The 27,269-nt window shown below is 46.6% G+C and overlaps 1 protein-coding gene across 2 annotated transcripts in view; it reads left to right on the forward strand.

The window, feature by feature from the left end:
• Acly (ATP citrate lyase) overlaps window positions 1–27,269 on the forward strand; it is a 40,100-nt gene that overhangs the window by 5,261 nt on the left and 7,570 nt on the right. The window contains exons 3-22 of one of the 2 annotated variants that reach the window (XM_013357033.4): window positions 689–811; window positions 2,519–2,581; window positions 2,986–3,176; window positions 3,612–3,691; window positions 4,922–5,052; window positions 5,782–5,900; window positions 7,104–7,240; window positions 7,965–8,026; window positions 9,855–9,972; window positions 11,900–12,054; window positions 12,524–12,614; window positions 13,732–13,761; window positions 16,302–16,443; window positions 16,733–16,901; window positions 19,592–19,696; window positions 20,407–20,603; window positions 22,759–22,840; window positions 23,398–23,508; window positions 25,784–25,911; window positions 26,635–26,728. In XM_013357033.4, coding sequence (XP_013212487.1) covers window positions 689–811; window positions 2,519–2,581; window positions 2,986–3,176; window positions 3,612–3,691; window positions 4,922–5,052; window positions 5,782–5,900; window positions 7,104–7,240; window positions 7,965–8,026; window positions 9,855–9,972; window positions 11,900–12,054; window positions 12,524–12,614; window positions 13,732–13,761; window positions 16,302–16,443; window positions 16,733–16,901; window positions 19,592–19,696; window positions 20,407–20,603; window positions 22,759–22,840; window positions 23,398–23,508; window positions 25,784–25,911; window positions 26,635–26,728 — 2,328 coding nt within the window. The remainder of the gene's footprint in view (window positions 1–688; window positions 812–2,518; window positions 2,582–2,985; window positions 3,177–3,611; window positions 3,692–4,921; window positions 5,053–5,781; window positions 5,901–7,103; window positions 7,241–7,964; window positions 8,027–9,854; window positions 9,973–11,899; window positions 12,055–12,523; window positions 12,615–13,731; window positions 13,762–16,301; window positions 16,444–16,732; window positions 16,902–19,591; window positions 19,697–20,406; window positions 20,604–22,758; window positions 22,841–23,397; window positions 23,509–25,783; window positions 25,912–26,634; window positions 26,729–27,269) is intronic. The other variant, XM_078042035.1, reaches the window with a different exon arrangement.

Genomic DNA, 27,269 nt, shown 5'->3' on the forward strand with positions numbered 1-27,269 from the left:
GAAGCAGCTCAGGGGTAGCAAGTTTCCTAGCACCTGAGCTAGGTGCTGCCTGTTTGACTTTATAGTAGACAGGGGTGGGTTTATTACCTCAACCAGGGCTCACACCAGGGCTCTGCCAAGTCCATGTTCTGAGGAGTTTGCAGTTGAATCAAGAAGCTCATATATCCATGGGGAGGGCAGGGAATCACTCATTCAGCAGGTATTTACTGAGCACATACTCTGCTAGGCTCAATCCCAGGTATGGATGGTTCTAGACTCCTGGTCATCAAAAAAGATTAGCCCAGTGTGTTAGTGCATGTCTGTAATCCCAGTGGCTCAGGAGGCTGAGGCAGGAGGATCTTGAGTTTAAAGCCAGCTTCAGCAGCTTAGTAAGGCCCTAAGCAGCTTAGTGAGACCCTGTCTGTAAATAAAATACAAAAAGGGCTGGGCATGTGGCTCCTTGGTTAAGTGCCCCTAGGTTCAATCCCCAGTACTTGAGAGAGAGAGAGAGAGAGAGAGAGAGAGAAAAGAATGTGTGTTTAGGCTGGGGTAGGTGAGGGAAGCTAACCCTGATAGACGAAAAAGTAAACTTTTGGAGTGTGATGAATTAGAAGTCACCCAGATTGTCCTGTGCTTTGGGTCCCTAAAACTGTTAACTTCTTATGTTATCCTCTCCTTCCTATGCTGAATGCCACTCCTCTCTTTCCAGAGCTTGGTAGTCAAGCCAGACCAGCTGATCAAACGACGTGGAAAGCTTGGCCTAGTTGGGGTTAACCTCACTCTGGATGGAGTGAAGTCTTGGCTAAAGCCACGACTGGGACATGAGGCCACGGTGAGTCCAGGTGTAGGGTCAGGGTGGAAGTGCTGTGGTAATAGAAGCAACACGATCATATCCAGATCAGCCACTATGGCTTACCTCTACAGCCAGTCCAGGCAGCCAGGGGAGGTGGGGGTTTGTGGCGCTGCCCTGCTGTGGGCAGCAGGGACGATCTTGCTGCTTGTTTCTAACTTCCCTATAGGGGAATCTAAACTCCTTTTGTTACTGATTCAGACAAGGTGTACTGCAAAGATAGAATTGGAGAGCTGTTGGAATTGGTATGTTTCTTTAACAATGATCACGAAATAAGACTTTTGAGGCCCATTCTGGGAACTGCTTTTTTTCCAGTTTCAAAGGGGTTATGGTAACTGCTTGTGATGACATGCTTTCCAAAAAGGATAGATGATAAGATGAAATGGGAGATGCAGAATCATTTAGGCAGAGAGATGTACTGGGCCAAAACTCTTCTATGAGACTGTTAATAATGCTGAAAGAGCAAATTTAATTCTTCTCTCAGCTCAGTGATTAATTTCAACAAGTGTAGAAGAGAGAGCTAGAGTGAAATATGGTTTAAGAAGGTGAAGGGGTGCTTAGTACTAAGTATGTTTCTTCCTACTCTTCAAGGGATTGGACAACTAAGGGAGGGTATGGGACTGAGGCTTGGCTTAGCCTGGGAATGCTGCTGCACCTGGCTTTGCACACAATTCTGAAGGGCTTGATAATCATCTGGGGTAAGTGTGGACCAGGGATGAGCTTTTCTTCCTTGGGCGGAAATAGGAAGCAATGTAGCAATGGAGATGCTTTCTTTATTGGGCTTCCTCAAAGTAGCTCTTAATGTTAAACTTCAATTTCTGACACTCATGGATAAAGAGGGATCCTTGAAGTTGTACACGGCCTGGTGACAAAAACATCTAATCTTTGAGTTCCCAGGTGTCTGGGGAGAAGATGATGGGGCTTATGGTTGAACAGTGTCCTCACGGAGCATGTCAAGCTCCCTTCTCAGCTGGCTGTTGGGAGGGGGCTATTGGGGACATCTGAGCTGGCAGCAGCATCGCACCCGGCAGGAGCGGCTCATTACCTCTGATGGATCACTGTCTGGTCCCTGACTCAGCAATGACGCACAGTCCGGGTGGGGAGTTCAGGACATACTGGGATGAACACTGTCTCGCCTTGACTGCCGCCAGGGACTCACTTAGACTGATTAGCTCTGCAGGCCTGTTGCCCTCAGTAAAATCTGTGGAGAAGTTTCCCTATCAAGCTCTGCCTCTTCTCTTCCCTGCTGGGCCTCGTGTCCTCTGGCTGTGTCACTGTGCCTACAAGGCATACAAAGCAGAATACTCATCCCCGTCCTGTCCTTCACACTTCATACTTCACACGTGCCTATCTCTCTGCTTGAGCTCTGGGATGGCCTTGATTTGTCTGAGCTATTTAATTTGTGGCGTGGTAGGGCAGGAGATGAGGCCTGATTTCTGCCTTTTGGGATGGGGCAAAGCAAACTTGCAAGGTCATTGTGTGTCCAGGTGCAGCTGGGCTGGGACAAGGGGGTTAAAGAGATATCTCAAGGGCTTCTTGAACTTGGGAACCTGTGACCCCTTACCCTGGCTTCTGGAAAAAATCTCCTTTCTGGGTGTCATGGTTACAGTGCTTGGACTTGATCCCTCCTTCCCTGGGGAGCAAGGTGTGCTGTCCCTCTAAGCTTCATCTCCCTCAATTTCTCCATAGGTTGGCAAGGCCAGAGGCTTCCTCAAGAACTTTCTGATTGAACCCTTTGTCCCACACAGTCAGGTATGTGAGGCAGCTCCAAACTGGTTCATTCCATCTTAAGGTATTTGTCTACCTTAAAGTAATGAAAGGAGAGGTAAAACCGAAGGAGAAAAGCCAACAGGACCAGGGGTACTGGAGCTGAACTGTGGGTGGGAGGGTACTACAGACCTGAGTCTGAGCAGGAAGTTCAGAAGGGGCTTAGTTGCAGCAGGGCAGAGTTAGGGCAGATAATGAGGGACATAAAGGCAGGTCTGCTTCCTCTAGATGGAATCTCCTTGGTTCAGCCAGGGAGATAGTAGCCTCTGTTCTCCTCCTTGTCCTCAAAGGAGAATAAACAGGTCTTCTCTGGGTGAATATTTTCTGCTGGGTTTAGAAATGAATTCAACTCTGCCACTCACCCACTTTATGTTGTCTTTATTTACAAGGTGGAGGAGTTTTATGTCTGCATCTATGCAACCCGCGAAGGGGACTATGTCTTGTTCCATCATGAGGGGGGCGTGGACGTGGGTGATGTGGATGCCAAAGCCCAGAAGCTCCTTGTTGGTGTGGATGAGAGGCTGAATCCTGAGGATATCAAGAAACACCTGTTGGTCCATGCCCCTGAAGACAAAAAAGAGTTGAGTCACTGGGATGGTAGGGAGGTGGCAGTGGGGATGGGGAGACTGATGGGCCCAGAGGAAGCAGAGTGGGCCTGTCTGGATGGCTGGGAGCAGGTGGTAGGCATAGCCCTTGAGGAAGAGCGCCACGTATGGGGGCGGAGTGCTGCCCAAGTCACGCTGCACTGTGCTGTCAGCATCCCTCACCTCCCTGCCCCTGTCTGTCTGGCGCCTCCTCCCCCAGCTCCATGTCTGACAGCTCCTTTCCACCTCAGTGGCTGAAGAGTGACATCCAGGGAGCAGGGTTTGCAGAGGAGAGCTAGGGGTCGGTAGGGCAGGTGTCAGGAAGTGGGGCTGTCAGTGTTAGTGAGAGATTGTTGTGGAGACTGGGGGCAAGGGCCTGCTGAGTTTGCCCGTTGATAGGTTGACTGTCCCTCTGTCCCTCTCCCCTCTAGAATTCTGGCCAGTTTCATCTCTGGCCTCTTCAATTTCTACGAGGACCTGTACTTCACCTACCTGGAGATCAATCCTCTTGGTAACAGACACTGCTTGGGTGGGGTGGGGCAAGGGTCAGTTATAACTGGGTCCCAGTGCCTATAAAAAGTCTGGCCTTAGTGTTCAGAGAGCAAGATGCCTGCTTTCCAGAGGGCTGTAAGCCACTGGTATGCAGATGGGGAGAGATTTTCAAGCTCATTTGGGGCCAATTACTGTTTCTGAGCTCTCAGAAAACCAATCATTCCTCTTTTAGCCGATTCCAACTTCTTCATTTGGCCTTAATTTGTCCTCTGATGGGGAAGTCCTGGTTCTGATCTGACTGCGCTGGGTTGCTTTTCCTGCCAGTGGGTTAGGCTTCCTAGGCCCTTGTAGGACCCTCAGGCCTTTTTTCCCTTGGTGTACTTGGAGGCTCCACCTCTCTCTCTCTGGGACTTGGTCAATTATTAACCCCAACACTGGGAAGAGCTTGCTGCAGGCCTTTCTGGCTGTGAAGGAGACAGGTGGTGTGGGAGAGTGGCATGGGCTCTTTCTGGCCAGGGCCTCCCAGGGCAAAGTCCAGGAGGCTGAAAAATTAAATCAGATTCCAGCTGAGGATGCAGTCCCTCTAATGGGCCAGATGGCCATGTGCTAATTTAATTAGCTAAATGGCCCTAGAGGGGAAGGAAGATGGATGTTCAGTAAGGCAGCAGTAAGTGAATTGTGCTGATTGGGGACTCAGTGTACCCATGACTTCCCACTCCACCTTACATTGAGGCTTCCTCCTAGCAGGACCCCAGGAATCCCAGAGCTACACACCTGGGCTGGTATTCTAACAATAATGCATTTTGAACACATTTTCAGTTTTCATTCCTAAATTTTAAAATTTATTTTATGTATTTTTTTGGTGCTTTGGATGGAATCTAGGACCTGGTGCTTGCTAAGCAAATGCTTTACTGCTGAGCTATACCCCTGCCACTTTTTTTTTTAATGGCAGGGCCATGGGGGTGGAGGCAAAAGGTTAAATATTTAAAGCAGGGAGTATAGCATGTTATAAAGATGTCTAAAAATTGCCATGGCAATGAGTACAGACCTCCCTGTTCCAATACCAAAAGGCCAGGGACTAGGAACTGGTCTTGGAAAACTTGTCTTTCCTTTAATAGGAGAAAGCTGAGTCTCCAGGTGATTAGGGAGTTCCCAGGCCTTTGAGGGACCCCATAGGGGTTGTTTGGGAGACTCTGGTGGAAGAGTTTGGACCAGAGTTGGTGTCTGATTCCCTCTCCTTTTCTTGCAGTGGTGACCAAGGATGGTGTCTATGTCCTTGACTTGGCAGCCAAGGTGGATGCCACCGCCGACTACATCTGCAAAGTGAAATGGGGTGACATAGAGTTTCCTCCCCCCTTCGGACGTGAGGCATATCCAGAGGTGAGGCGAGTTTGAAGAGGAGATGGAGGGTTATGGGGTCAAGGAGCAAGTGACTAATCTCAGACGAGCATTGGGCCCCATCCTGGGCTGTGTATTTGGCAGGAAAAGGAAGATCGAGAACCATTTAATTTTCTTAAAATCCCAGTGGGGAGGGGATGGGGGTGGGAGTCTGCCAAGCCTCTGAATCCCAGCCAGAAATCCTTTTAGACTTCATTCTCAATCAACCTCCCTGGGCTCTTAACTTGATTTGCTGCTTCTCTTTAATTCCAAGTGGCTCCCCCTGATCCCATCAGAAGAGAAAGTAGTTCTCGCACCACTCTAGCTGAGAATTTTAATTGCTGTCTCCCACCCCATCCTCTGAGTCCTCCCAGCAGGGTCAGGCCTTCTGAAGCCATGCAGGCTGGGCTTAGGAGAGAGCGCTGGGAGGGGAGGAGAGGCCCATGTACCAAGCAGGTACATGCACTTAGGGGTTGTGGTAAAAATGAAGTGACATAGTGAAGTTCTGGAGTTGAGAAGTTTGTCTCCAGGTGGTGACTGTGGCTGTGGGTGGTTTTGGTATTTGAAGATACCAACATGTTTGTTGTGTGGCTCTCACAATCCCTTCTTCCCCTACCCCATTGAAGTGATTGACCTCTTCATGTATCTCCAGGGAAAGGGGAGTGGTCCTGGAATCTCTGACCTTATGAAGGGGACACCCCAACTATCTTCCTTTTCCTCTCTGGTCCCTAGGAAGCCTACATTGCAGACTTGGATGCCAAAAGTGGGGCGAGCCTGAAGCTGACCTTGCTGAACCCCAAAGGGAGGATCTGGACCATGGTGGCTGGAGGTGGCGCCTCTGTTGTTTACAGGTGACAGGAGGGGGTTACTGATGACATGTCAGCCTGGTGTACCTGGTACCCACTCCTGTGTCACCTGTAGGTCTCTGGTTTCTCACCTTTGTGAACCAGGAACTCACAGGGCAGATAAACGCAGTGATATCTCAAGAGCTTTGAGAGGCTCTGGTGAAGGCCCCTCTGTACAGTGTCTCTTCTAACCTGATTTGCTTCAGAATGATGTGTTTTCTTTTTTGGTACAAGAAATTGAACCCAGGTGTGCTTTGGTGCTTTACCATCAAGCCAAACCCCCAGCCCTTTTTATTTTTTGTCTTGAGGCAGGGTCTTGCTAAGTTGCTGAGGCTAGCCTCAAACTTTCAAGCCTCCTGCCTCAGTCTCCCGAGTTGCTGGGATTACAGGCATGGGCCACCATGCCCGGCCTGTTTTTATAAGTTTTAATTCTTTTTTCAAAAAATATTTATTTTTTAGTTGTAGTTAGATACAATATCGTTAATTAATCTATTTTTATGTGGTGCTGAGGATCAAACCCAGGGCCTTGCCCATGCTAGGCAAGTGCTCTACCACTGAGCCACAACCCCAGCCCCGTAAGTTTTAATTATTAGGGTTAATGATGTGTGCCCTATGCACAAGTATGACCAATACAGAAAATGAATAAGCAAGCGAAAGTTGCCTGTCTCCCTACCAAGTCACCTTGTTGAATACGTTACTCTATGTCCTTGCAGCATTTTAATGCTGCAGTAAATATTTATACTTTTTTATTTTGTAGAAATATTGATATCATATTCTGTATTCTTTTCAGTACTCAGCAATTTTTTTCTCTAAAAATGTAGATCTCTGTTCTTTCTAGAAGTGTGGTCTGCCACATCCCCTTCTGGCTGGTTGGTACCCTTTATCTGACTGCAACAGTCTTCTCCATTGGGCAGCCTGTTGGGGACTCCTGTGATGTGCAGTTTCTTTATCTTGGGCAGTTGCTTCTTGTTTGTTGACCCACACTGCCTGCCCAGAACCCTGGTGCACCAGGGCTCAAAGTGCACTGCCCAGGAGACTCCTTCTGGAGCACAGCTGGCCTTTCAAGTGAGACTTGCGTGGGGATTGGGGGTTGGTGTTGGTTCCACAGGCTGACTTCAGTGCTTCAGGGTGGAGACAATGTGTTCTCTCCGGCACTAGGCTACCTTCCTTTGCCCCAAGCCAGCATTGACTTCTGTGTCTCCCTGGCAGTGATACCATCTGTGACCTGGGGGGTGTCAATGAGCTGGCCAACTATGGAGAATACTCGGGTGCCCCAAGTGAGCAGCAGACCTATGACTATGCCAAGACCATCCTTTCCCTCATGACCCGTGAGAAACACCCAGATGGTAAGGCCTGGCTGTGCACATGTACACAGTTCACCCATTCTCCTGGGATGACCTAGTGGGAACAGCTCATTTTTTTTCCCTTTCTTTTTGTTCCAGGGATTGAACCCAGAGGCACTTAATCATTGAGCCACATCCCACTCCTTTTTATTTTATTTTGAGACAGGATCTCGCTAAGTTGTTTAAGGTTTTACTAAGTTGCTAAGTCTTGCTTTGAATTTGTGATCCATCTGCCTCAGCCTCCAGAGTTGCTGGGATTACCGGCATGTGCCATTGCACCTGACATAAACTCAGTTCTTAGTGACCTTATGTATCACCTGGGTTGTGTGATTTCCAGTGTGTCTTTACCAAGTGCCTATAGTTTTGGGATTATACATGCTCATTTCCCTTCCTTTAAATGAGAAAGGGAAGGACAAAGGGAGAGAGATGTTAACTTTTCCATCTCATCCGAGGTATCCAGAAGCCAAACTGGATTTCTGGGTGCCAACTAGGAATGATGTAGGAATTGTGGGTTTGAATGACCATCACCACCCAGTAGTGAGGATAATGGAGAGTTGGGCAAAGAAGCCTGATTAGGCATAGGAGAGACCATCTTGCTTGCTCCCTTATATAGCCTCACACAAGTGGGGATCTTTGCTCAGACGAGCGAAAACTCCTTCAGTTGGATTTCTGGGACAGTTATCAAGTCTACCTCTCTAACCATTTTTTGTCTTTATTCCAAACCCAGGCAAGATCCTCATCATAGGAGGCAGCATTGCAAACTTCACCAATGTGGCCGCCACTTTCAAGGTAACCAGCTGTAGCATTTTCTGGGGAAAGCAAGGTTTGAGCCAGAGGCAGGTTCTCATGGGTTACTCAGTCTAGTTTAGGAACTCTTGCCCCAGGGTTGGTGTGTCTGTCTCTGTCTCTCTCTCTTTTTGTGTTGGAGATTAAAACCAACCCCACGTCTTTGTGGGTACAGAAGGCCCTAGGAGGGATGGGCAAGTAGGTGACATTCAGTGGACCATAATTCTATTTGAAGCATAGGGAAAAGGCAAATTTTTACTTTCCTGCTTTCTCAGGATCAGTTTGTGGGACTGGCATGATTGTCCTCATTTTTCATATCCTGTCTTGACTCTGGATTTTGTGACCTTCTGGTTTTTTTTATCTCTCAGTCACTAGTGTCTTCTATAAAATGTTAGAATGAGTAAAGTGTTTTGATTACTTGGATGGATAGACTCCTGCCCTGATCCAGCCAGGGTTCCACCAGCCTGGGTCCCTATGCATGGGTCAGGGCCATGGCCACATGCTTTAACGCCAGGGATGGGGTTGTAGTTCAGTGGTAGAGCACATGCCTAGCGTTTGTGAGGCACTGGGTTCAAATCTCAGCACTGCATACAAATAAACAAACAAACAAACAAACAAATAAAGGTCTGTTGATAAATTAAAAAAATATGTCTCAAGAGTTATCCCTTTCAATGTAGTCACCTTGGGAGGCTGTTTATTATTCTGTACTATTGCTCAGTGGGGTTATGCAGAAACATCAAATACATTCATTTTTTTTTTTTTTTTTTATGTTTTGAAAATAATGAACAAATGTCAGCCTTGGGGGCTGGGGTTGGTAGCTCAGTGGTGGAACGTTTGCTTGGCATGTGGGAGGCATTGGGTTTTAGCCTGAGCTCCTCAGAAGGGAGAGACCATGCTTCATCAGTCCTGCCTAAAACAGGGTCTCCCTAAGTAGACCTGATTCAGTGGACAAAGCGAATACAGATGCATCTTGGTAGCCCTTGTTTTAACCTGGGATTAACCCCCTGCAGTAAAGGCAGCACTCTTGGCTCTTGGTGAGGGTTGGTAGGTGTGGAGCAGGAATAGCATAGAGCTTTTTTTTTTTTTTTTTTTTTTTAAAGAGAGAGTGAGAGAGGAGAGAGAGAGAGAGACAGAGAATTTAATATTTATTTTCTAGTTCTCGGCGGACACAACATCTTTGTTGGTATGTGGTACTGAGGATCGAACCCGGGCCGCACGCATGCCAGACGAGCGCGCTACCGCCTGAGCCACATCCCCAGCCCCAGCATAGAGCTGTCTGTAAAATGCCACTGTTGGCAGAGATGAGACTCCAGCTCATAAACTTGCTCTCTGACTGGAGAAATAGTACTGGATGCACTTTTCAGCTTATAATTTTCTCAGAATGGATGGAAATACATAGAAAGAGCTGTTCCCTAAGTCATTTAAGCTGCCTTGTCATTGAAGAAGACTCTATACCTTTCCTAGGACCCCAACACACACATGTCCAATTGCGGATGTCCCCGCAATTGCAATGAGTGGTAAAATGACTTAGGACAAGAGAGACCATCAAGCCCTGCTGAATTTGGAGGCTTAGTGAACCAGGATTTCGAGGAGATTGGCTCTCAGCACCCCACAGATCCACCTCAGCAACATTACAAGTGGTCATGTGCTGGCCTCTGGATTACACAGATCAGTAGCCGTGTGTGTGATCCTTGACTACTAGTGCCTGCTGTGCTTCAGGGGAAGCAGCCCTTGTCATGTACACTTGGTACATTTTTTTATCATGGTTCTAGATACTTGGTTTGTGACTGCTTATTTTAGTTATATAACTTTCATTCCTTTGGGCTTCCAGGGCATTGTGAGAGCAATTCGAGATTACCAGGGTCCTCTGAAGGAGCACGAGGTCACGATCTTTGTCCGAAGAGGTGGCCCCAACTATCAGGAGGGCTTACGGGTGATGGGAGAAGTCGGTAAGATGGAGGACTTTTCTTTCCCTCTCAGCCTGAGGGTCTGTGGCCTACCATTTTGGGATTGCTGCAAGAGAGTTGATCTTTGGGCTCTTTCATGCTCTCCCAATCCCTGTTCTTGATGTGTACCTTTCTTCTGCTTCCATTCTTAACCACCCCTGACAAGCTCCCTGTCTAAACTTGAGAATTGGCAGAAGAGCATTGTCATTCAACTCTGTTTAAGAAATAGAGGGGCTGGGGATGTGGCTCAAGTGGTAGTGTGCTCACCTAGCATGCGTGAGGCACTGGGTTTGATTCTCAGCTCCATATAAAAATAAAGACATTGTGTCCACCTAAAAAAAAAAAAGAAAGAAAGAAATAGAACCAGGCACAGTGATACAAGCATGTAATCCTGGCTACTTCAGAGACAGGAGGTTCATGAGTTCAAGGGCAACCAGAGCATCATATAAAGATCTTATTACAAACAATCAAACATGGAAGGACTTGCTATGACCCCAGCATGGTAGCCATGAGAGGGTTGAACAGAGAAACCGCACAATTTGACTTAGGTTTTTGACTGGGTTCTTTGATGGGTGGGGAGTAGATGGAAGAGCAGCATTAGTAGAAGCAGGGAGACCACCTAAGAGGCTGTGGCCATGTTCCATCATAGGAATGGTGCTGGGAGTGAGAGGTGGAGGAGTAGAGGAAGCAGGCTCAGGATCACTGGTTGCTGGTGTGTGGAGGAAAGAGGAGAGGGGTTGAGCAACTGGCAGGATAGGGGAGAGTTGCCCCCAGTTGAGATGGGGAGGAAAGGAAGTGGGGGTGTGGTACCATGTTGATTTCCTTTCACTTTTTTGTGTTTTGAGTGACTCGTGGCTTCATGAAATCCTCTACTCAGAGCTTTCAAGAAGCCGGGGATCATGTCTCATCAGTCAGAACTAAAGTACGGTCTCCCTAAGTCAACCTGATTGAACCTAAAGCAGGTGAAGTTGGGGACCAGTAGCTTTGGTCTTAAATGCCAATACTTTTGCTAAAAGCAGTTTTCTGTAGAGCAGGACTTTGTGTGAAGTTCCACAGTGAGACAGATAGAAAATGCTCTTGCTTGGTGAACTTGCCCTCTAATGAAAGAGAAAATCTTTCCATTTCCACATTTTTCCAAATTTGGTATCTATGCCAAACACTAGCCCTCTCCCCCATGCCTAAAATCACTGGGTACCAAGTGCTGGTTTCCAGTTACTTAACATGGAGTGCCTCCTATGGACCAGGCACTAGGGCAGCACAGTGAATGTTACTAGGTTGCGCTCTCACAGTTGGAACTTTAGACAGGTAAGCAACTGGATGAAGATTCTGTTAGGATTCTGTGGTGTGGAGATGGCCTTTGAGGCCAAGTGGCACTTGGGTTGAGCTGAGTGATGTGAGATCAGTCAGGCCAAGATCCCTGTCTTGGGGCTGGGGGTTGTAGCTCAGTGGTAGAGTGCTTGCCTAGAACATGTGAGGCATTGGGTTCCATCCTCAGTACCACATAAAAATGTAAATAAGTAAAATAAAGGTATTACATCCATCTACAATATAAAGACCCTTGACTCCATGTAGAGCCCTCAAGAACAAGCAGGGTATTTAAGACAGACCAGGCTAGGGAAGCAGGCGCCTGCCAGTGCTGATGAGGAGGATTGGGGAGCCAGCGTATAAGCCAAAGCTAGAGGAACGCATGCTAACAGTGCATTTGGTCATTTGAGTCTTGCCAGTAAAGCCATTTCTTCTTGTCAGCAGGTGATCTTTAGAAAGATTTGTTTAGTGGTGAGATTTTTATGGTTGATTTGTCCTGGATAATTGTTCTTGTACCAAAAGCGCCACACATTGATCAGGGCAGTAAAGGGGCCTTTGTGGAGTCCCATGTACTTGGGCAATTACTCAAAGACTTGAATCATGGGTTCTTCTCCTTCCTGCACAGGGAAGACCACTGGGATCCCCATTCACGTCTTTGGCACAGAGACTCACATGACAGCCATCGTGGGCATGGCCCTAGGCCACCGGCCCATCCCCAATCAGCCACCCACAGCAGCCCACACTGCCAATTTCCTCCTCAATGCCAGTGGGAGCACGTCGGTAGGTATCAGCCTTCCTCCTACCTTAACAGAAAGAATCATCTTGTTTTCCCACCCCAGTCCCCTAATCTAGGATATAGTAACTCTCCTTTGCCATTTAGGGACACAGGGGAAATATCGCTAAATCAGTACAAGATTGGTTTCTGGATCCCTGTGCCAGGTTTTTTTTTTTGGTGTGTGTGTGTGTGCCCCAGACAAAGCAGAATAATGGAAAGACTGAGGATTTAAAGTCACACCTGAGTTAAAATCCTGACTCTTCTCCATTTGTATATCTGTAACATGAGATGTTATTAATTTCTACCTCAGAAAATTAATAGAATAGTGTTTTTGGAAGCAGCTTCTAAAGAACAACGTTGTACATAATTTTTTTTCACTGATTTCTTTGAGACTATAAAGAACGAGTGGCTTCCCTCTACCCCCTGCCATCCATACCTGTGACTCTAATCTTTTTCTCTCCTTGAACCACCCAGACTCCAGCACCCAGCAGGACAGCGTCTTTTTCTGAGTCCAGGGCTGATGAGGTGGCACCTGCAAAGAAGGCCAAGCCTGCCATGCCTCAAGGTAACTCCCCGAGGTTTCGCACATTGCAGGGACTGGCCTCAGTGCCTTCCCTCCTCTTCTCTTGCTTGGTCCTGCTTGGGCCAGCAGAGCAGAGGTGATGCAGTTTGGGCTTCTCTATGAGCATGGACTTGGGGCACAGGGTGAGAACTAGACAAGAGACTGAGGTGACTTAGCCTTGCCTGTGGGTGCTCCTGAGGACCCACTCTGTGCTGGGTCACCTCACTCTCTATCTGCTTCTACCCCTGGTTCTTCCTGGGGAGTTATCAGCTGATGAAGGAGGCTGTGGGAGACACAGGATTTGAGAAATACCAGGAGATGGGAAGTTCTCCCAGATTCCTCCTGAGCGCAGGGCAGGAGCTGGAAGCTCAGGCCGCAGAGTAAGCTCCTGCAACAGTAGCCCACCCTACTTTCAGGCACACATTCTCTACTGTGCGAGTGCAGTGTAAGAAAGGACCTTGTCTGCTAGCCCATCCATACCTTGCCTAATTCATCTTTGTCCTGATTCACTGAAATGTGACCCTGGCTAGCCCTGGCACCAGCATTAGCTGAGCATCACTGGTACCACTAGGCCTATGTGGCCTGTGCAGCCTCTGCCTGATACAGACTGTGCTAAGGTGTTTTGGGAAATAGTGACACTAGGTCCAAGGGCTCCTGAGTAGGAGCCACTGCTCTGTGGTCCCCAAGCCAGCACTTTGTTCCTGGCAGAGAATGACAGATCCAGTCCCATGCTGGTCTAAACACCATGCTGTACTTCATGGGGACAAAGAGGAATGGCATTAAGAGGATAAGACCTGGCCAGCCTGAAAGCCCAGTTGGGATTATGTCACCCAGCTGTCCCTCCAGAGGACTGGGGGAGGCTAGTGTTCAGCACTCCCACCTAACCTTCATCCCCCTACCCCCCTTCTACACCCCTCAGTCCTTTGCCCTTTCCTGCTCCCATTTCTGCTGGCCAGTGTTTTTGCCCATTCTGTTGGCTTTTCTCCTGTCCATTGCAAAAATAAACAGGGCATCAGCACAGAAAGGCTTGTCCATGGGGCCCTTCCCTGTTCCTGCTGTCCTGCCAAAGCCTCCAGCCGTCAGCAGGTCACTCAGTTGCCTTGGTCATTTTCTTTGACAGATTCAGTCCCAAGTCCAAGATCCCTGCAAGGTAGGATGCCCTCACCCTGTTCCAATTCTGCGTGTGGCTTTGTTAGTGGGTTACGGTTTTTCCGTGTGCTTTGTTTCTTCCTCTCCTGGTGGGTTACAGTGTTGTCTGGTATATTTTCTGTCCCTGCCTCAGTGTAGCCTGCCCTGAAGTCTTAGTCTTTGCTCTTTGTCCCTTCCACCTCTGGTCAGTACTCGCCTGCACCCAGCACTCTCCTCTCTGTGGCTGGCTGTCTCTGGCTGCTTGCCTGGGAGGGAGGTGAAGTGAGAGCCATGCCCACAGCTCTGGAGAGTGCAAGGGTGTCAGGAGGGAGGGTCCCCTGGGAAGGAGGGAGCCATTCAGCTTTAAGGGGAGTGGCAGAGAGCAGTAGGTGTCAGTGTCTGCTGGCGTGTGCAGGGAGCCGTGAATCACCCCTGATGCTCATCTGCATTTCATGATGTCCTCGTCTTCTCACTTGGCCTGCCTCAGCTTCTGCACTGTGAACTTCATTCCAGGGCGCTAATACCAGAACAGGTTTGATAGAAGAACAGGATAGGCAGAGAGAGAGAGAGGAACCCGTGTATCTGTAGATGAGGTCACTGGAAGGGATCTGGGCTTTGGTGTCTCAGTTTAATACAGTGCACGTTTCCTGCACGTGTGTGCCCTTGCCTGTTGATCGTGGACTAGATTAATCAGATCTGAGCTTTAGGGCTGCCATATAACTTTTTGACATGCGCAGCTGTGGGACAGGAGAGTCTTCTGAGGTGACTTGGACCTCTTGCTTAAGGGACCGGAAGGCTTAATTTAGGCAAGGGACAGGGACAGACTTAAATCCTCAGCTTGCCACTCAAAGGAAGGAGGCCTCTGAGTGGGGGGCTTTGTTCCTTTGCTCGCTGTAACAGCTATGGGGAGAAGTGGACAGAGGTGGGTGGTCAGGGAAGAGAACAGGTCAGGCTGAATGGAGTGAGCCGTCCCTCAGCACGGCCAGAGGAGGAGCCTGGGTTGAGGGGACACACGTACCCTCTCTCTCCCACCAGTATTCTGGGGCCTCCCTTCTGCTGGTGGCTCATGATGGCTCCTTTGTTTCCCTGGGCTTGTGGAGGCAAGCACTTGAGCTCTGCCCTTTTGTGCTGGAGGTGTGTGTGGGTTTGTGGAGATGTGGGTTTTGTCTCTCTGAAGACAGATGGGTGCAGATGTGTGTATGTGGCACATGCTCACCCCCTTGGAATGGCACAGGCCCCAGTGGCTCATAGTCTTCCTCCTTGCACATTGAGTTGCTTCTTAAGTCATTTCTGGTTCTAATGCTAGATGATCTTGGACTATTGTCATTTGCCTTTCTGGGCTTTAGTTGCTTGTGGTTAGAAATTGTAAGAATGGGGTTAGCTATCTTCTATTGTCTGAGATCCCATGTCTCATCTATCTGATCCATAGTTCCAGGTGTCAGTCCTAGGAATCTGCAAAACTTTCTGTCCTGAGAAGCTTACTGCTGGCCTACACAGGGATTTAATCAGTCCTTGAACTCGGTTAGCCATGCCTGCACGAGTACTTGAGGTTAATTAGTACTGGATGCCACTCAGTAGATGCATTGTTCTCCTTGGAGATCTCAGAACCTCCCCTAGGACTGCTTTCCTAACTCGTAGGGAGTTGAAGGGGGAGCTGCCTGCCAGCCCTGAGGATTTACTTCCACCAGCTCCATTTGCTCTCTTCTGCCCCTCATCATTTTCTGCTCACCAGAGAGCCTGTTATATCCAGAGTATTGTTATGAACATTGAGAGAAGGGAGAAGGCTGGGAGGAGTAGGAGAGGAGATCAGCGGGCCTGTGCTGCAGCTTGCTCTCCTGCCTTGTGCCAGAGCCCAGTCAGCTCAGATACGGCTGCCCTGTCTTCTGCCCTAGCTGCCGCACGCTTCTTCATTGGACCTACACTGACCCAGAATTTTTGAGAATTCAAACCCTGATCACAATTATTTTTGTGTCCAGAATTCCAGCGTGATAAGCATTGTTGGGGCTATCAAAATGGGGAGAGCTGAACATTTTTTATAGAGACTTTTTTTTTCCTAAATATTTATTTATTTTTTTAGTTTTCGGCAGACACAACATCCTTGTTTGTATGTGGTGCTGAGGATCGAACCCAGGCCGCACGCATGCCAGGCGAGCGCGCTACTGCTTGAGCCACATCCCCAGCCCCCGAGACATTAATTTATTAAAACCACAGGGATGCATACTGATCACTTTTCCTATGAAATTTGGCCTGGAGGAATTCTGGGTGGCTTCACTGATAGGGCCCGTTCTCTACATGGGGAGTCTTTTTTTCTGTTCATTGAGGTGCTGTTTATCAGCCAGGCAGGTCTTAGCTGTTTTTGCTCTCTCTGCTGCCTCCTTCCAGAAAATTGAGGCACCTCCTCCCCTAAAAGCTCTCAGAATGCCATCATCCTAACATTCTTTGCTATTTTGATGGGCCACCATCCTGGACTTGGGGCACAGATGGGTCTCGCAGGCAGCCCATGCCCTTGGAGGTCTCCTGGCAGTGTATTCTGGGTGCACTCGCTGTGTCTTTGCCCACCAGGAAAGAGTGCCACCCTCTTCAGCCGCCACACCAAGGCCATCGTGTGGGGCATGCAGACCCGGGCCGTGCAAGGCATGCTGGACTTTGACTACGTGTGCTCCCGAGATGAGCCCTCAGTGGCCGCCATGGTCTACCCCTTCACGTGAGTCGTGCCCAGGCAGACAGCATAGAGACGGTTAACCAGTAGGATGCCTCCTCTCTCCCTTTGAGACAAGCCTGGGGGGGTCAACTAGGTTCTGGCCTTTGTGGGGGAAGGGCTTGTACCTCCCAGAGACTGAGGCAGTTAGTATCTGGGGGATCGTTCCCCTTTAGATGGAGAATCTTTGAGACCATGCCTGTTCTCTTTCTAGGTGAAGTTCCTCCCCTTAGTTTCCCCCTCACCAGTCCTGACTGGTTGAGGGTGTCCTAACCCTTCTTTTGCTGTTTCACAGTGGGGACCACAAGCAGAAGTTTTACTGGGGACACAAGGAAATCCTGATCCCTGTCTTCAAGAACATGGCCGATGCCATGAAGAAGCACCCAGAGGTAGATGTGCTGATCAACTTTGCCTCTCTCCGCTCTGCTTACGACAGCACCATGGAGACCATGAATTATGCACAGGTAGATAGCGGGGCTCTGGGGGATGCAGGGAGGAGGCCTTGGAGTAGGGAAGCGGGATGACTCTGGAATGGTGTCCACAGTTATGGACGTAGACAAAAGGGTTGGGAGTTGGGAGAAGCCAGTTTTGGGTGTTTTCAGAAATCAGGTTAGGCCAGATAGGGGCTGCTTATGTAGACTTACAAAGGACCAGTTCTAGCCTTAAATCTTCCACCAGATCTTCTCTGTGCTATCCAAAACTGGCTGAAAAAATAGGATCGGAAATACTGGCTTAATGTAAAAGTATTACATATTCATCATAGAAAGAAATTTAAGTACTTTTAAATTATCACATCCTAGAAACGTGGCTTCTAATATTATTTACACCTTTTCTACAACTTTTTTTTGGATTTTGAACAAATGGAGTAATATTGCACCTAGCTAGTGTATAATCATTCTTCAGTTACTCTTTCCACATCAGTAGATAACATGTTGGTAGCATTGTTTTTGCCTTTCCAAGTCTTGTGATGAACATCTTGGGTTAACATTTAATATATCCTTAATTAGTCTCCTAACATAAATTTCTACATCAGAATACATAGATTGGAAGCCTCTGATCCATCCTGACATCTGGGAAAGATATAGTGGTGTCAACTCCTACTGGTAGTACACCTTGTTCCCTTCCTATTGTCAACATTAAACATTTGTCAAAATTAATAGGTATTCTATTTAATTAGCATTTTTTTCCACACACACTCTGTTTTTTTTTTTTTTTTTGGCACTAGGGATCAAAACCAGTGTATGCTAGGGCTAAGCAAGTTCTCTACTACTGAGTTGTATTCCTAACCCCATAATTTGCCTATGCTTCACCACCACCAAGAACATAAGCCCTCAGATAACCTACACAGGCACTTTACTTACCACTGAGCTACACCCCTAGCCCATCTTTCCTTCTTTCCTTTCTTTATTTTTGCAATGCTAGGGATTGAAACCAGTACCAGAGCTACATTCTCATCCCCCTCCTTTTAATTTTTAATTTTGAGGCAGGGTTTCAAGATATTATAGAGGCTGGCCTCAAACTTGCCATTCTCCTGCTTTAGCCTGCTGAGTAGCTGGATTACAGTTATATGTCACTGCACCCAGCTGCATGTTTTTAGTTTTAGGTGGATACAATATTTTTATTTTTATGTGGCACTGAGGATTGAACCCAGTGCCTCCTGCATGCTAGGCAAGCACCCTACTGAGCCACAACCTCAGCCCCCAGCTGCATGTTTTTGATTATTAACTAAGAGGAGTCTTTTAAAAATTGGTCTTTTTTTTTTTTTTTTTAATGGAGGAAAACTCAATGATTATCATTATTTTGTTTTGTGGTTTGATAGCAAGAATAAACTTAATATTTAAACATAATCATCACTGAATTTATGATGTTTTATTCTGCAACCTTGAATTTTAAAATTCAGACTTTGAATCTGTTTTTCTTCTGTTAGAATTAATGTAGGACCCAGAGCCAAACTGTTGAGAGAATCCTGTTTGGTCATTTGTTTTCTGTGACTTGCCCTCCTTCCCCTTTTTTCTTTTGGATGATTGTCTGCTGTTTGTAAAAGCTCTTTATAGATTAGGGTATTGATTCTTTTTTATCTGATCCCAGATTGGCTTATTCTAATTTATGATTAGAAAACAAATTATTTTGATAATCAGATGATATGAAAAGAAAATGAACTGCTTTTTTAAGATTAAAACAGACTTGGGCAAACTATTGCCTGAGGCAAAACTTAGCTCATCACCTGTTCTTGTCAAATAAAGTTTTGTCAAAACACAGCCAAACTAAAAAGCACCAATAAAAAAAGTGGGAAAGAAAAAAACAGCCAGCACCAGGCATGATGGCACATGCCTATAATCCTGATTCAGTAGGCTGAGGCAGGAGGATCGAAAGTTGGAGGCCAGTCTCTGCAAATTAACAACACACTATCTCCAAAAATAAAAGCTGCTGGGATTATAGGCATGTGCCACCACATCCGGCTAAACTGTGATATTCTTTTGGTACTGGTGAGTGAATCCAGGGGTTCGTAACCATTGATCCATATCCCCAGCCCTTTTTTATATTTTATTTAGAGACAGGGTTTCACTGATTTCTTAGGGCCTCACTAAGTTGCCGGCTTTGAACTCAAGATCCTCTGCCTCTGCCTCCTTAGCCGCTAGGATTACAGATGTGTGCCACCATGCCCAGCTAAACTATGATCTTGACCCTTTACAAGAAGTCTTCTGCCCTCTGGTCCAGAGCCAGAGATTATTCTCGGATCCAACTCCTTCTGGGTTGCTTCTTCAGCCCACTCTCTGGGCTGTGTGTGGAAGCAGCTTCTTTCACTCATAGGCCTTGCCCTTGCAGTAACATGGTGAAGACTGAGCAGGTACCAGGCAAAAGCCAGAGACAGCTGTTTTCTGGGTAGGCACAAAAAATGGTAGGGATCTGAGAGTTGAGATGAGAGAATGTAGTAGGGTCTTGGAAACATTTGCTTCTGCTCATTTACTAAATATTTGTGACACTGTCTACCCAATGCCTCCTTTGGGGAGTGGGTTAGAGCAATCAGGGTAGGCAAAGACACCTGTGGGAAGGAGATGCATTGATTTGTCATGCGATGAGCCCTTGAACTATGCTGCCTTGCTGCCTGTCTGGGGTGAAGAGTTCATAGGAAGGCCCTGTTCTTATCCTTTAGATCCGGACCATCGCCATCATAGCAGAAGGCATCCCTGAGGCCCTCACGAGGAAGCTGATCAAGAAGGCAGACCAGAAGGGAGTGACCATTATTGGACCTGCCACTGTGAGTGTACCCTCTGGAAAGCCTTTAAACTTGAGGTCCTTAGGAAACTTAAGTTTTTATTCTTCTGTCCCTCTCCTAGACTGGGAAGATTGGGGAGTACTTGTGGAGTTAATTCATATTCAGTTAGTTTTTAAAGTAAAACTCTACAGGCCATCAACTTTATAGTTCTAAGGGGCGGATGGAAAACTTTGGGGAGGCGGGGGACGGTTAGTGTTTATTTATAACCATAGCATAGTCTTTGATTATTCCTTTAACTGTAAACAGAAGAAAAGGCCACCTGGAAGCCTTACTTTTGACCTAAAGGTCTTCACATAAGAAAAAATTGTGCTTTGTGAATATTTGGTTTTCCTTAGTTGTTGCTTTAAAATTTGAAGCTAGGAGTTGAACTAAACAAGGGATCTTTATCTCAGAGGCAGGACATGATGGTGTATGGCGAGGCCCAGCTCTGCTGAACACCTGCTGTGTGCATGGCCCTCTGGAGTAAGGGCAGTGACTCTTTTTAACCAGAAAAGCTTTTTTTCTGTATAGTGTCTCAAGAAAAAAAAGAGATTCTTCCTAAGCAGGAAACTCCATAAGCAGAATGTTAATTCTCTCGGCCATTTTCTCCCCAGTCTAGCCAGGGGGGCTAGGCAGGTAATATGGGGGATTACCCCCTGCACCCTGTGGTCAAAAAGGAACCTTCCTCCCTGATCCCCTTTCTGTCCCTGCAGGTTGGGGGCATTAAGCCAGGGTGCTTTAAGATTGGGAATACAGGCGGGATGCTGGACAACATCTTGGCCTCCAAACTGTACCGCCCTGGCAGCGTGGCCTACGTCTCACGCTCTGGAGGCATGTCCAACGAGCTCAACAACATCATCTCCCGGACCACTGATGGCGTCTACGAGGGTGTGGCCATTGGTGGGGACAGGTAATGAGCTGGAGGCCAGGGAGGGGCCTCCCACAGTGAGACTTGGCCATTGAGGGATGTTGCTTAAGTCCAAAAAAGAGATTTTTCTACTCATGCCTCAGTGCTGACTGAATTACAAAATTAGAAAATTTAGGGAAATGGGTTTTTAAAGGTGTTTCAGGGCTTTTGATGTAATTCCTTTTTTTCCTTCTTTTGGTTCTAAAATGCAGCCAGAGGGAGGCAGCAGAGTGCAGGGGTTAGGAGAACCAGTTCTGAAATCAAAGACCTGAGGAATTCAAATCCCAGTTTCCTGTTTCTCAGCAGGTGTCCTAGGCAGGTCACTTGATCTCCCTAGACTGCCACCATCCTTACCTATCAAAGTGGGTCAAATAAATGCTCCCACCTCGTGGGGTTGCTTAGAGGGCTAAGTGAGGTACTTAAAGTAGCTAACACATGGCCTGATACTAATATGTGCTCAGAAAATGTTAATTGAATTAAATGGGAGTATCCTCGTTGTTGTTGTTAGTGGGAATGATGATCAATAGATCATCAGTAGAGTAATTTGGAGTAATGCCTGACACTAGTCCATAATACTAATCATTGGGGTTTATTTTTGTTGCTATTCCTACCACTGCTGCTGTCTGGCTGAAAAAACCAAAAGCTGTTGGCAGAGTGCTTCACCTTGTCCATCTCCCTGGCTCTTCGTGTCAGACAGGATACCCATAGGAAGGACTTTTGCTGCAGATTTTAGGGGGGTGGTCAGAAGGGAATGCTAGTCCTTGGGTACTCCCTGACCAAAAGTTTCACATCATAGAAGTCTAGAAAATGCTGCTTGCTGTACTGTCCCCTTGGACATATAATGCTCTTGAAGGTGTGGAAAGCACACAGAGCTACAGAGAAGTCTATTAGCTTTACTTCTCTTGCAAACTCTTCTGACATTAGAAAATAGAAAAAGTATATAGAACTGCAGGGGCTGTAGCTCCGTGGTGAAACACTGGCCTCGCATGTGTGAAGCTGTGGGTTCAATCCTCAGTACTGTAAAAAAAGGAGGGGGGCTAGAAACTTCAGCAACAATCTGCCATCCTAGAACATGGCTTCACATGAATTAAATAGATTAATTATCTACTGCTATGTTAAAAAAAAAAATTGCTCCCAAGCAAAATGGCTTCAAGCAATGATAAATACTTATCCTTGAGGTTTCCGTGGTTCAGCATTCAGGAGAAGCTCAGTAGGGCAGTTCATGAAGTTGCAGTTGTCAGCAGGGCTGCAGGCTGCTGGATGAATGCTTGCCTGTGGTTGGAGGTGGCTCTTTCACATAACTGGCTGAGTGGCTATTCTTTGGGCTTTGTGAGTGTCCTGAGGACCTGGCAGCTATCTAAGGACTGGCACTCACCTCTCAGTGAGTGATTTCTCTTGAGCAATTTAAGAGAGAGTGCCAGACACACTTTTTTTTGTAGATGGACACAATACCTTTCTTTTTTTTTTTTTTTTTTTTTTTTTTTTTAATGTGCTGAGGATTGAACCCAGTGCCTCACATGTGTGAGACAGGTGCTCGGCCACTGAGCCACAACTCCAGCCCCCAAGATGCTTTTTAAATAATTTTTTTGGTTGTAGATGGACACAGTATCTTTATTTATTTATTTTTATGTGATGCTGAAGATAGAACTCAGTGCCTGATGCATGAGAGGCATGTGACACATACAACCTCAGCCCCCGACCCCCAAGACACTCTTATAACCTAGTCTTGGAATTCTGTGTCATGGAATACCCTCCCATCTTTTTTCATGAAAATGAAAATCTGACCCATGTTCCAAAACAAAGGTATCTGGTTCTACTTTTTCCTACAAATTTGTGGATGTAGTTGAAAACCACCACACATGTGCTTCTCATCTCATACTGCTGAATGAACCTTTTTTATAGGCTTATTCTGTGCCCCGTCTCTTCCTCTGCAAACTAAATAACTCCACTACTTTCTCTAGTTCTCCTATCTGTGATATTTGCTACCTTGCCACTTTTACCCACCTCCATTATTCCTGGGGCTTCTCTAAACTTCATTGAACATCCACACCCTTGAAAAAAATTAGTGTCTCCAGTATATACAGGGGTGCCTCACATAATCTGCTTAGACCTTTCCAGACTACCTTCTCATCCTCTTTGTCCTCCCTGCTGTCAACAGGTACCCTGGCTCAACATTCATGGATCACGTGTTACGTTACCAGGACACTCCAGGAGTCAAAATGATTGTGGTTCTTGGAGAGGTGAGTTAGGATTTTAAATTACTTCCCACTCCACCCCACCCCCCCTTTTAAAAAACATTCTGTGCTGGGGATCAAACCCAGAGCCTTGCATATACTAGGCAAATGCTCTCTGACTGAGGTATAACCCCCAGTTACCCCCTCCAATTTTTTTATGATTGTAGAATAATGCATAATCTCAAGTTTTTAAAGAGTCAAGCATTTTTTAGTTAAAAATCCAAGCATTTTGGTTGTGTGGCCAAAGGTTTCTTGTCAGTCATACTCCGGAGACACAGCCAGAGGTTGTCACTATTGGCTCCTCCGTGATGTTTTTGAAAAAACATGCTCTTTGGAATTCCTCCGTTCTTTTAGGCTGACTCTCCCCAGTCTAAACTTTCTGTCATTTGGCCAAGGCTTACATACTCCCATTTTTGTAGCTAAGTTGTATATCTTAGGACACAAGTGACTTTTGTCCCCTGCATGATTTGGAGCAATTTTTCCTATTGTAGTGCTGGTCCTGGAATGATTCAGGACGAGCTCCACTAACTTGTGGACTTTTCTAATTTTCTATTCCTTGGCAGATAGGAGGCACTGAGGAATATAAGATCTGCCGGGGCATCAAGGAGGGCCGCCTCACCAAGCCGGTGGTCTGTTGGTGCATTGGGACGTGTGCCACCATGTTCTCCTCTGAGGTATGGTGGTTCCCTGTTCCAGGTCACAAATGGGTGTGGAGTGGGGGCAAGAAGGAGGGTTTGAGGGGAGCTGTGTGGTCATTGCATTAAGCAGCTAGCTCCATCAGTAGATGTGCCTTACTTGCTTGGGTGCTACAAAGCCCAGACAAGCCCTGCTCTCCGGGAGCTTATGTCCACTTGGAAGAGACATTCTCGTCAGCAGATTAAGGTCCACACAGAACTCTGGAGTCCCTACTTGCTGTCTGCAGGAGTTGAGGCTTAGATAAGAAGGTGATGCATGAATGGCATTTAGGGCCAGTGCAAGAGGCTGAGGAGGAAGAGGACACAGATTCAGCTGGGGAGGGGCCTGGTAGGGATACCATGTTGGAGAGGCTGGATAGGAAAAGGGGCTTGTGCTTGCTGTGCTAAAATGACATAATGCATGTGAAAGTGCCTGGCAGCATATATATAATAGGTGTTAAATACAAACATTGTCTGAGCTTTTGCTCTCTGCTGAGCTGAACTGTTTGTTTTCTGCTGGGGCCACACTTGAGCAGCCCCTATGATGCAGCTTAGACAAGTTCTGTATCTTGAAATGGTTCATCACATAAGAACTTGTCAGCAATTAGTTCATCAGTGTTGTGGAATAGCCTGTGGGCATAAAGCCTTACCTTAGTGCTATATATGTATAGAGAGGAAAGTTGGCCTTCAAGGCTTCCTACAGCAATGACAAGTTGTAAACTTGAAGTGTTTCCTACTAGCTTCCTTGGTCACACTATTTATTCTTTCTCCCTAGAAAGCTGACCTTTCCCCATCAGATTCCTGCCTACCTCCAACTGACAGTTTGTATCCAATTTTAGAATGCACATCTCCTTCAAGGGATTAATTTCATTTCTGCACATTTGCCCTGTGGGCATGCATGCAAAATATTTCCAAGTCTAAGGATGCCCACTGCCATGTGGTAATGGCAAAAGATGGAAAGAACCTAAATGCTCATCGGGCTGTGTTATCATGTTATAGCCCCATAAAGGAAAACTGGGCAGGCATGAAAGGAATGAGGTGAATCAAATTATAAGAAGGGGTAGGATGGGGCCAACACAGTGGTGTACACCTTGTAATTCCAGTGACCAAGAAGGCTGAGGCATCAAAAGTTCCAAATCAGTTTAGGCAACTTAATAATGAGATCTTATCTCAAAAAATTAAAAGGATTGGGCATATAGCTCAGTGGTAGAGGACCTCTGGGATCAATCCTCAGTGCCATCAAAAAAAGAAAAAAAAAAAAAAAACAAAGGAAAAGAAAGTGCTTGACTGGTAGCAAATGATGTTTGTACAGGTTAAATGTTAAGATTGCCCACTGTACCCCACCCTGAGTCAGAGTTTTGTACCAGATGTTTAGGATAGTTTATTTTTCTCATCATTTGATTAAAGACAGTTACCATGTGACTTTTGATGGGCCTTTCTTCTCTCTTGCTCTCTTCTGTGTTCCCCTGGATTTGATCTTACCTCAGTGCTCGCTCTAACACAAGGGGGCAATTGCCGATTGGCTCCAGGTGGTGGTTACTATGTGGAGATACAGGACTACTGATGGAAAATGTGACTTTTTTTAAAGAGGCTGGAAATTTATATTTTTGCATGATATCTTCCGAGGTTTTTAAGAAAAATGTTGGTGCATGTTTTATAAAAGTAGAATGAGACAATGAGAGTGTGTTAATGAGCTCAGCTAGGCCAAGATTGCCAATTTTTAATCTTACTTCTCACATATTGCTCAAAACTAAGCCATGTTTCCCATACCCCTGACCACTGACTGCCCCAGAGGAAGCTGGATGTGGCTTAGTATGAAGAAGGTTATTCTGGAATTGGCCTGGGCTTTGTACCCTGGCTTCAGTGTATGTTAGCCATGTGATCTCAAGTAAGCTCCTGAGCTGTGCCTCATTTCCTCCTCTATAACATGGGAGTCATCCATCCTGCATGCTTAGTGAGCATTCTTTTTTTTTTTTAACGCAATATTCACTTAATTTTATTTTTATTTTTTTTTTTTAGTTTTCGGCAGACACAACATCTTTGTTTTTGTATGTGGTGCTGAGGATCGAACGCGGGCCGCACGCATGCCAGGCGAGCGCTCTACCGCTTGAGCCATATCCCCAGCCCTAGTGAGCATTCTTAAAGCTCAAATGGAGTGATTTGTAGAAACCGTTTAGCACAGGCCAGCTGTGATCAGCGCTGATGTTTCCTGGTACCCTTTTTTCTCCCTTGGGGGATTAAGAAACCCAGTGAAGCTGTTATCCTTTGCCTTCAGGTCCAGTTTGGCCATGCCGGAGCTTGTGCCAACCAGGCTTCTGAAACAGCAGTCGCCAAGAACCAGGCTTTGAAGGAGGCAGGCGTGTTTGTGCCCCGAAGCTTTGATGAACTTGGAGAAATCATCCAGTAAGTGGATCTTCAGGAAGATTCTGGCCTCCCCCACCCTTTCCAAGCCCCTCCTGAGGACAACAGGCTCTTCTATAATGTTGGGGCATCTGATTATTTCTGGTCCCTCTCAGGCATTTAGCACAACTGTGTGGACAGTGCAAGATCATTGTTCTTAGCTTTTGTTGTTTTGATTTAGAGCAGCAGGTCCAGTTTCTGAGCCCACAGCCTTGACCAGAAGTTGGTAGCTATAAATGAGAGATAAGCATGGAAATGTATCTCCTCTGATTGCTAAGTTGTTGGGCTCAAGAATAGAGGCAGGAGGATTATAAGTTCAAGGCCATCTTTGGCAACTTACTGTTTCAAAGTAAAAAATATAAATTTTAAAAAGTAGGGATATGTAGTTCAATGGTTTAGTGATCCTGAGTTAAGTCCCCGGAACCACCAAAAAAGTTGTTGGAAATCCCATTGTCTCTTCTTCTACCTCCTAAATTTGACTCTGCTCCCCCTTGCCCTTTGTTGGACCCAGATCCAGCTTTCTATTAAGCCCCATCCTGAGGAGATATGGGGTGGAAGAGTGTGGAAAGTCCTGGCCAGCACTTTTCTTCACTTATTCTCATAATCCAACCTGTGACATGAACCACTGACAGCTGAGGTGGCCTGTGGTGTTAGAGGAGCCCAGATTTATTAATCTATAAAATCTGCAGGAATGAATGTTGCTCCCTGCCTCTTTCTCCCTTGTAGGTCTGTATATGAAGATCTTGTGGCCAAAGGAGTCATTGTTCCTGCCCAAGAGGTGCCACCCCCGACAGTGCCCATGGACTACTCCTGGGCCAGGGTAGGTGCCTGGGATCCCTAGCAGTGAGGGTAGGGGAAACTTGGGGGACCAGTTGGGTAGGTTTTAAATTGATTTGGCCTTTCAAGGCCCTCTCAACTAGTTAAAAAGCAATGATGTTACCTCTCACTTAGAAGAAACCTCGGTGATTAAATCTTGGACTCTGCCCACTGCCTGTTGCTGGAGCTTGTGAGATGAGTAAAACAAATACAGGTCCCACAGGGCCTGGATAACCTGTATTTCCCACATCTGTCACTTGATGAGGAACCAGGGTGCTGGGGCAATAATGTCCTTTAGAAATGTTTTGCATTTGTTAAGGGATTTTAGGGATGAAGTTGATAGATCACTCTGCCTAATTGTCTATGGGGCATAGATGAAGAGCCAATATTCTTTTTTTGGGGGGCGGGGGGTTCCAGGGATTAAACCCAGGGATACGCAACCACTGAACCATATCCTCAGCCCTTTTTTTATTTTGAGATAGAGTCTTGCTAAGTCAGGTAAGGCCTTAGCCTCCCAAGCTTATGGGATTACAGGTGTGTGCCAC

This window comes from Ictidomys tridecemlineatus, chromosome 3 (genome assembly GCF_052094955.1).
Source record: "Ictidomys tridecemlineatus isolate mIctTri1 chromosome 3, mIctTri1.hap1, whole genome shotgun sequence".
Taxonomy (NCBI): Eukaryota; Metazoa; Chordata; class Mammalia; order Rodentia; family Sciuridae; genus Ictidomys; species Ictidomys tridecemlineatus.